The 9,854-nt window shown below is 37.5% G+C and overlaps 1 protein-coding gene across 1 annotated transcript in view; it reads left to right on the top strand.

Moving 5' to 3' along the window:
• The window catches only part of LOC107676115 (leukocyte tyrosine kinase receptor-like), a 78,364-nt gene that overhangs the window by 20,251 nt on the left and 48,259 nt on the right, over positions 1-9,854 (top strand). Inside the window, exons 3-6 of the mRNA XM_016470637.1 lie at positions 3,828-3,962; positions 4,250-4,350; positions 7,741-7,907; positions 9,251-9,345. Of these exons, the coding sequence (XP_016326123.1) occupies positions 3,828-3,962; positions 4,250-4,350; positions 7,741-7,907; positions 9,251-9,345 (498 nt within the window). The remainder of the gene's footprint in view (positions 1-3,827; positions 3,963-4,249; positions 4,351-7,740; positions 7,908-9,250; positions 9,346-9,854) is intronic.

The following is a 9,854-nucleotide window of genomic DNA, read 5'->3' as shown; positions in this document are numbered from 1 at the left end:
TCTTTCCCCACCCTCTATATATATATATATATATATATATATATATATATATATCAGTATATTTATTTATTTATTTATTTGTTTGTTTGTTTGTCCATTCATTTACTATATAAATGTCTACTAATTTAATTAATCATTTCTGAATAAAAATATGTATTTATTTATTTATGCATCCATCCATCCATCCATCCATCCATCCATATATCTATCTATATATCTATCTATTTATTTATTTATTTATTTATATGGCACTCATTTAATACTAAGGGTTTTGTAAATACGATAACTGTATATCATATAATATAAAATCTGAGTAAGCTACCTGTGAGGCATTGGCCTTATAACAGTAGCAGAGTGAAACTGATACTAGATATGTGACCCTGGACCACAAAACCAGTCATAAGGGTCACATTTTGAATTTGAATGAAGCTGAATAAATACGCTTTCCACTGATGTATGGTTTGTTAGGATAGGACACTATTTGGCTGAGATACAACTATTTGAAAAAAGAAATCTGAGGGTGCAAAAAAATCTAAATATTGAGAAAATCGCCTTTAAAGTTGTCCAAATTAAGTCCTTAGCAATGCATATTACTAATCAAAAATTAAGTTTTGATATATTTACGGTAGGACATTTACCAAATATTATCATGGAAAATTATCTTTACTTAATATCCTAATGATTTTTGGCATAAAAGAAAAAGCTATAATTTTGACCCATACAATGTATTGTTGGCTATTGCTACAAATATACCTATGCGACTTAAGGCTGGTTTTGTGGTCCAGGGTCCCATATATGCAAATTAGCGGGATGAGGTAAATCTTCATGGTTTTTAGTTGCTTTAGTTGAAACTTCCATTGTTTTCACTGAATTTGTGACAGTATATATCTGAGACGTTCACTGCTGCATTGCACTTTTAAACTTTTTACCACCGAACGATTTCAGTTCTGATGACATATCTGCCACATTTAGCCTATTTTCCTGTAATTTTCTCTGTCTGACTACCCCACCTTTTCCCATCATTCTCTGCTTCTTCATTTCTGCACTAAACTCCCCTTACCTTAAAGATCAGAAGCTCACACTGTCCTGGTCTTTTATTTCATACCTGCTATAATCTATCCTGTATGGTGCAATTTCATTCCATCATAGAGGATTCATTAGTGATCCGTTCCTTCAGCTTCGCAAGCACAGGACAGATACTGCCAGCAGCTGCAATCTCATCCCGTGTCATTCAAATCATGCAGAGCATTTCTTCTTTCTTTGTCATCTTTCTCTCTCTTTCCCTGTTATGGCTCTTCATGCTAATCCTCACGAGTGTGGTCAAGGTGGTCGATGTGTTTACTCTCTCCTGGTTAATAGCAGTGAGTCCAGAGCTGCAGCATCTCCCCTCAGCGGATGATTAGCTGATCCTGCCTCACACCTCTCAGATCAATACAGTGCAGCAGCTGTAATCAAATTTCAGTGGGTCCACCTGCAGTGCAAAGAGAAAGGCAACACACACGCATTTTGAGATTTCACAGGATTCTGAGCTTTGTTTATTGTTAAAACAAAGCTAAATGTCACTGTTCATGTTCGATATGCCACCACATATATTAATATTGATTAGCAACCTGTTAATCAGTCTCTTTCAAACCTGTTCTGCTTATTTAATTCGCACAACAAGATTTGATTGTCTCTTTAATAAAATGTTAAGTTTGTTGAAAACTGACTTCTGAAGACCACATAAAGAAATGACGCACAGGTCACTGCAGTTGTGATTCTGTTTAAAAGTCTATTTAAGGTTCATTTGAAGGAAAAGAAAATAATGTCAAGCTTATATCTCAACCCAATAGTAATACCAGTATCATTCTTTTGTTTTGTTGTCATTAAGACGCACAGTATATAAACATTCTTAAAACAAGATCAGATTGACTATGAAGCAACTGTCATAATATAAGATTAATTATATTAGACTGATTTTCAGAATCAGTCTGATTTTCACTTTTTTTAATTGTGTTGTTTGTTTTAATTGTTTATTTTTCTCACACTAATGAAATTTGTATGTATGTATTTATTTATTTATGCATTTTTTTTTTTTTTGCATCAATCTATCTAGTCTAAAGATTTAATACCAGATCCAAAAGATTTAAAACCATATCTTATCTTGGTACTGAAAATATTTTTTTTATTTTAAGATGAAACATTTGTGAATGCATAAATTTGCCTGCCGAGGTCTATAAACAAGTATGCGATTTATTAAAATAAACTATTGATATAGAAGCACAAGGTCTTTTTACATTTTTTATTGTTTTGTAGAAAACTATTTTGGGCAAGGTTGTTTCAGTAAAAAAACAAACAAAAAAACGTGTTTATATTTTCTCAATAGTCTAATTTGTCGTCATTTATCAACGTGCCATTTCTCATAATCACTTTGTTTCATGAATGTAGCCACTGCTTCGAAGCATGCCATTTTATGTGCATAATTCTGGATTGTACAAACCTCAAGCAAAGCTTGTAAGTTGCATGCCAGCAGGCAATTTATCCTCTGTAGTGCAGTGGATCGCTGGAGGGCAACCATGTTTCTTCCCCCCATGTCTCTTGATGAAGGTCGTAGCCATCCCTGCAGCCTTGCACGGGATTGAATGAATTGTCTGTTGATTGAAGGGCTTTGAGGCCATTTCTAATATGGCCTTCTTACACACATTCTTCCCTGGCTTTCTGTTCCCTTTCAGTCGGTCACTCTCGACGTCACGTCGGATGACCGACGAATTGGGATCTCGCTTAGAGAGACCAATCTACTTCGAGTGTAAACTAAACGAGCCAATGCACATTGGCATGCGATTATTGCATCCAGCTGCTGCTGATCACAGCGTGAGTATAAGCAGGCAGCAGATGCAGCGCATATTCAGCTTTTCGCTTCGGAGCCGAGCGTTTCTATCGTTCTGCTCCTGACCTAAGTCTACGGTAGTGAAAACTACAGTCAAGCACGCTCTTCGTGGGCTCTCGTGCTGGTGGTACGGCGCTTCAGCGGCGGTGGTTTTCCCGTGTCGAGTGGGTTGCACACAACAGGCTGCACTACCCCTGTGTGTGTTGCAGACAGCCATCTCCCCTGTGCGCTTCAGCACACTAAAAGAGCAATTTCCATCTAAAAGAGCTTCACGGGTGGAACGTCTTTTTAAAGAAGCGTCTTTTTAAAGATGTCGTACCATCCGTGTGTTTCTGGGTACGGTCGTTACCTGGCGCCGGGTGATGGTCACGATCGCTGCCTCTCGTGTCTGGGCATGAAGCACGCTGAGGTGGCTTTCGTGGATGACTCATGCTCCCATTGCGGGGGTATGACCATCTCGGAGTTGCGGACCAGACTCCGTTACCTGCAAGGGGGCGGAGTGCCCGTGCCACTGCCTAGATCTGGGGTTCCCTCTGGCGGCAGCCGGGAGCGCCCTTTTTCTGGCAGTGGGCGGACTGGTCTTACGGTCACGGTGAGGAATTCCACTCCGGGGATGCCCCAGCCAGCCGGCACACCGAAACCAGCGGAGCTCTCAAAAGAGCAGGCTGGCCGACGTGACGTCTCCGTTCCCTCCTTCAGGGAACGAGGGTTACCATACGTAACCGAGACGTTCCTTTACCTCAAAACCATATCCTCCTTTGCACTCAGCTGTCCTCTTATGCCTCTTCAGACATTTAAAAAACGGTCAAAGACTATTGCTCATCAAAGCTTCTAAGCTCTTTAGCTAAGGGATACAATTGTTAGCCCATATTTCTCTTTTTCTTTTCATCCCTCTCAATTCTTTTCTCTAAGGTCTCTCAATATTCTCCAAATGTCTCATTGTCTTCTCCTGCTCAACCAGGTCAATTCCTCAATGGCAGCTATTGCTCATTTGGAAGAGAGGATTGCGGCTGGCAGCTGGTTCCAGGAAGGGGCCCACAGTGGAGGGTCCATCCGTCCATTCCCCAAAGCCTCAGAAGCAGCTGTCCATCCCCAGGTCCTCCACCTAAACATCTTAACCTTGTGCTTGATTAACTATTTATCTAAATAAAACAGCACTTTTTGTTGTTTGGACTTCAAGTTGAGCACTAACCTTGATAAATTAAAAAGAAAGTGAAATAATTTAAGCAGACATGGTTAATAAATAATCTTTATTAAAGATTGACAATAAGCTTCTGACTCGTTTTAGTCTGTTTTTATCTTTCATCTTTTCTTTGGGGAGATGATATGATGTGTATGATGTTTGTTTCATGGGTGTTTTTTTTCCCATCACTCTGTCCGCAGGGGCATTGTTGGCCATCGACAGTCAGCCCAAAGGTCAGCGAGGATCAGCCCAGGTGCGAAGCCCGCTTTTATTCTACCCACTACGGAACGCCCCTTGCATGGTAAGAAGACGACGTTTCTGCATTCCACACGTGACCGTAATGCACAGTGTCTCTGGATCTCTGAGGAAATGAAGTTTCCATCAAGCCTTATTTGCAAATGTATTCTACCCTATGCACACAGCGATCAATGCTACACCTATAGAAATGTTCTGAATACTGATACAGGTTATATACCTGTTAGGATAATGCAGCAGGAGGTAATGGCCACAGATAAACAGGAAGAGAAAATATGTTCCAAAAATAATATACTACTTATGATTGATGTATCTCCACATGTAGTATGTACAGTAGGTTGAATACAGGTTAAGTGGGACATTAAGATTTTTTTTCTTCTCTGTGTAGTGTAGAGGACATTCTCGGAAGACCTATTGTGTGTTAGCTTGCTCTGTGATACATTTAATAATAAGCGTTTTCAACCCTCAAAGACCCTGAAAAATTATGATATCCCAGTTCTTTAAAATTCAGTGAATCAGCTATTCATTGTCATGTATCCATCTTACCTTGCACAGATGTGAGCTATTTTGCTTACACTTTATTTTAAGGAGTGCTTGTTACAGGGTAATTATACATTTAAGTACTGAGTAATATTAATTAACTACATGTACTTTTTAAATGGATAAGGTTAGGATTAGTGTTTGGATTAGTGTTACTTGCATAAAATTATGCATAAGTTATTGTTATTATGATAGTAAGTACATGTAACATGTGTAACAAGGATACCTTAAAATAAAGTGTTACCACTATTTTATGTATATGTAATGATTCATTAGCCGCTAGTGTAATAACTAGAAGAATAAGAATACTAATTGAGTTACAAACCAATGTGTTTATGATTATGATCATAAATTAAAATAATATTATAATAAATAACGGTAACACTTTAGTATAGGAGCCAATTCTCAGTATTAACTAGACGCTTATTAGCACGCCTATTATTAACCTATTGGCTGTTTATTAGCACTTGTAGCACACTGCTATTTACATTGTTTATTTTTGCATAATATGTACTGTTTCACATATGCATTCACTTTTTATGGGGTGTGGGTTGGGGGGTATATTTTGATAAAATGTCAAGTGTGATTATAATAGCTCTTACATTTTAGTGCTTTTTTTTCAAATGGTTGCATTGTTAGCTTGCAGAGCCATGATGAAACATTTCAAAATGTTGGTTTAGTTTGACCTAGTACTTTTTCAGTGTTTAAGGCTATATGTGACATTTTTAGGATGCACAATAGCTTTAATGAGTTGCTTCTGTAATAGCTACCGACAGAATGTAGCCCATTGTCAGAAGGTTATTGTTGTACCCACATTTCAGTGTCATTTGAATGTAATTACATTGAAATTTGGCAACCAACTGTGAAATGTTAATGTCCGTTTTGAAGAATGGAAAAATGCCTGGCTCTCGCCTAGATGGAAAGCTTTTGAAAGACCGTCTCCATTTTAGATTCAGAATTCATAGACCTTGACCCCATCAGTCTGTGGCTCACACACAAGCCTGCTGGGAAGGGTGAGTTACACAACTGCAAAAGACTTCCTGAAGAAAACCACTCAAACAGCCAGTTTCAGAGGGAACGTAGGGTACGCAGACAGACAGAGATGGAGAAGAGAGAGAAACAGTGGGATAAAGAATTGAAAGTAAGGAAAATAAACAAAATGTCAGGGAGATTATGGAGTGTACATAAACAGAAACACAGGTGGAGAAGTAGGTGTTGGTTTGGGCTTTATGAGAAGTCTTGACTGACAGCTTTAGATAGATGTGAGGTGAGGGCTTACTCTTGTATGAACAGTGCCCAGAGCGGTGTGGAGGCACAGCGGGCCATGACAGCATACTGGACTAGATCCAGACACGAACCAAGACTGTAGATTACAACTGTGATCTCTCCCCCTAGCCCTAGTTCTCAGCATGAATTCTGTAATAGGAGAAGCCTTGCTCCTTTCAACAGTTGCCGTTTTCACAACCCCACTGCAAGTCGCCCAACATATAGGTCCCTCATAATAGATGAACCTCAGAGCAGATGTGATATAAGCATTACAACCTCCACTATATCACACGTTTTCTCAAAGAGCCAGAATTTTGACATCGATATAAAGCCTTGTCCATTTTGCAGCTTCATTTGACCAAGAACCGCTAATTAACATGGAAAAGTGACTGACCACAATTTGTTATAGAGTGGTTGAATATGAAATCCATGACGACGTAATATAAAAAACATTATGGTGCAGCAGTCCTGGTTAATAAACGACAATGAATATGTTTGTGGAAATGCATGTAGACTTTATTATCATAGTTTATGTGCTTCCAGAACTAACTAACTAACTAACCATCTAGGCGGGGGAAAAAACACTTTTGAAAGTGAGCATTTTAATTTTTATGGATTGGCCCTATTCCTTTGTAAGTGATTTAATGTAACACACATACAAGTCAAAATCAGTTGATGGTAACACTTTACTTTAAGGTGTTCTTGTTACACATGTTGCATGCACTTAGTATTATAATAACAATAAATTATGCATAATTACATGCAAGTAACCCTAAACCAAACCTTAATCCTAATCCTAACCATATAGTAAGTACATGTAGTTAATTAATATTACTCAGTACTTAAATGTATAATTACACTGTAACAAGGACACCTTAAAATAAAGTCTAACCAAATGTTTTTGGTAATCAAGTTTAGACCACTGTATTGTTGATTGAGCTCAACTTGTGTTAAATATTCTTTTAACATAAATGAATAAAAAAAAATTTCTGCTTATGGATATATAATGGCCAATTGTTAAAATTTCACCTCCTGCTTTATTAATTTGCATGAACTGTCTGCATTGTTTTTGCACCTGGTAGCTTAAATTAATTATGCAAATCTGAGTGCTAGGTCGTGAAAAATCCAGCAGACTACCACTGTCTGGTGTAATTTGCTGGGACTATGCAGTATCACTTCACCACTGCAAACCAAGCACCCGACTGCTCTTTTAAAGGCCTAAAGTGTGCTTGACTGCACTGCAGATCTGGATATGTGCCTGTTTCAAACATTTATCTCAATCATTTGATGAATTACTGCAAAAATGCTTAGTAGCAAATGTATACAAACGTTAATTTTGCCACTCAAAAGGTGGCTGGCAAAGCTCCTGGCAAAAAACTTCTGTGAATAAGGCACTTTCTGTAATAAACCAAATTTACTTTGCATATTGTAACTGCTGGTTTTCAGCCAGTTTTTGGCTTTTTTGTGTACAATATGCATCAAATGATCAGTGAAAGGACTGTGGGTTGTCCATTTGAGGCTGAGAATATATTATGCGTAATCATTCATGAAATGTCTGCCAACTTTGGAAAGGAATGGTTGACGGCACATGCATCGATGTTTAAATCTGATTTTGTGATCTCTTCTATAGGTCAAGTTCTGGGTGTGTGGATCTTCAAATGGAATGCTATCGCTCTGGATTATAGAGAACAGCACAGGTCCTGAGGGTCAGAGGAGTCTCTGGAACTCAACAAGTGAAACTAATATGGGGAAAGGGTGGAAACTCATTACCCTACCACTCTTCGGTTTGGTGGATCTGTAAGTCTAGTCACAACCATCAAATGTATGCTGAACGTGGTCTGAGTATGCACTTCATTTGAAACTTAATGATGGCATAATCAGGTAAACAATTGCAAGAATGAATTAATGCAAATTCCAGTTTTAGGTGCATATGCAATAGGTTTTCACCCACCTTTGTGCAAACTGTAGTCATTTACCTTTGTTTTTGAACAAACCCACACATTTACTCTAAAATCCTAATGAATTCCACTGGTGCCATGTCCCTATGGTCCCAGCACAGCACTGCACATCCCGTGCTCAACATATCACTCTACCCAGAAGTAAAAAAATATATAAATAAAAAATCAATGAAGAGACTCACCATTCATCCACACTTTCTCTCCAATTAGCAACTGCTCTTGACTTGTAAGAGTAAGGAGGGCAGAGGAAAATAGAAGGCTGTTATCTCTATGTTTGATTGGAATCTCATCTAACCCTCCCAAAACCTCCACAATTCCCCAAGCCCCAACCTCCGCTCTTGTTATCCGGAGCCTCGCTAATTCCAGTCCACAGAGGCCGATTAAAATTTAATTCCTGGCCTCCTTCCTTTTCTTGTTGTAGTCCAAATTTTTTTTTTTTGATTTATTCAACACTTCTGCAAAGCTTCATGCTCTATGACCCAAAGAGCCAATTCTGACCCATTTATTGTTATGAGAGATATTAGTTTATAGAGGGCAAGGGGTTTTCAATTCCAGGGATTTATTCCAAATAATGTAGCATGAGGAATATGATGAATTCTACTGTATACATTTGTGTATACATATATATATATATATATATATATATATATATATAAAAAAAAAAAAAAAAAATAATATATATATATATATATATATATATATATATATACATATATATATGTATATAATGTATATATATATGACTTATTACTCAATCAATCAATCAATCAATCATCAATCATCAATCAATCAATCAAATAAATAAAGACTAAAAAGGACTTTTGATTTTACATGCATGATAATCCACTGTATCTTCCACTGAAGTTTAATTTAGTAGCTATGTTTATATGCAACCAAATAATCGGTTAGTAATCAGCTTGAAGGTTCATTCGGATGGAAATGATTTTATGTACACACTGTAAAATGATCCGACTGAGCTCGATCCAAGTTTCGATTGGAATTGGGTTGAAAAGAGTGGTGTCAACATGAAATAATCGGATCAATCGGATCAGATTCACAGATCACAATTTCTCTTCCAGTGTGTATTATTCCAAAGTGACTCTAGTTAATAGCTATCCATTTTCCTGCCGTGTTACCACATTTAAAAAAAAATTTATCTGTTTTTCTTTGTCACACGTTCAGGTTCTACCTGCAGTTCAGTGCTGATATTTCCTCTAGTGCAGGAATTGCATTTGCTATGGATAACTTCACTCTGAGCATGGAATGTTTCCTTGAAAGTGAGTATTGCAGCTTAACTGTTTATTATCTGCCATTTTTTATCCTGAGCTGAGAGAAGTAGCCATTTTAATGAGAAATAATTAATGTTAGCGTTACGCATCCACTAATTGTTTTTTTAGTGGCTGGTACCACCCCCTCCATTCAAGCTCAAATGCAGAGAACTGGCTTTGCCTAAAAAGAACGCTATGAAGCTACACTTAATTAGCATTAGTCATTTTTTTATGATTACAGTGCTTAAGGTACCTGAAATTGATCCTCTGTGGGCGTATCATGAGTATTTATTGACTGGTTGACTTGATGACATCAACTTTTCATTCAGAATGAGGGTGCTAGAGCTGGCGAACTGACAGAATGTATTTGGTGTAAGCAGTTAGCTCTTTTAAATTTATATCTAAAAAGATTCCATGCCAAGTTTCCATGCTTGCCATTACAAAATGAAAACATCTGCAGATGTTTATACAGCTGGAAATTATTTGAATGAACTGATATAAAAAAATATAAAAAAAAA

The sequence above is a fragment of the Sinocyclocheilus anshuiensis genome, unplaced genomic scaffold (genome assembly GCF_001515605.1).
Source record: "Sinocyclocheilus anshuiensis isolate Anshui unplaced genomic scaffold, SAMN03320099.WGS_v1.1 scaffold2490, whole genome shotgun sequence".
In the NCBI taxonomy this organism is placed as follows: domain Eukaryota; kingdom Metazoa; phylum Chordata; class Actinopteri; order Cypriniformes; family Cyprinidae; genus Sinocyclocheilus; species Sinocyclocheilus anshuiensis.
Note: the sequence above shows the minus strand (reverse complement) of the source record. Positions and strands in the feature narration are given on the sequence as shown.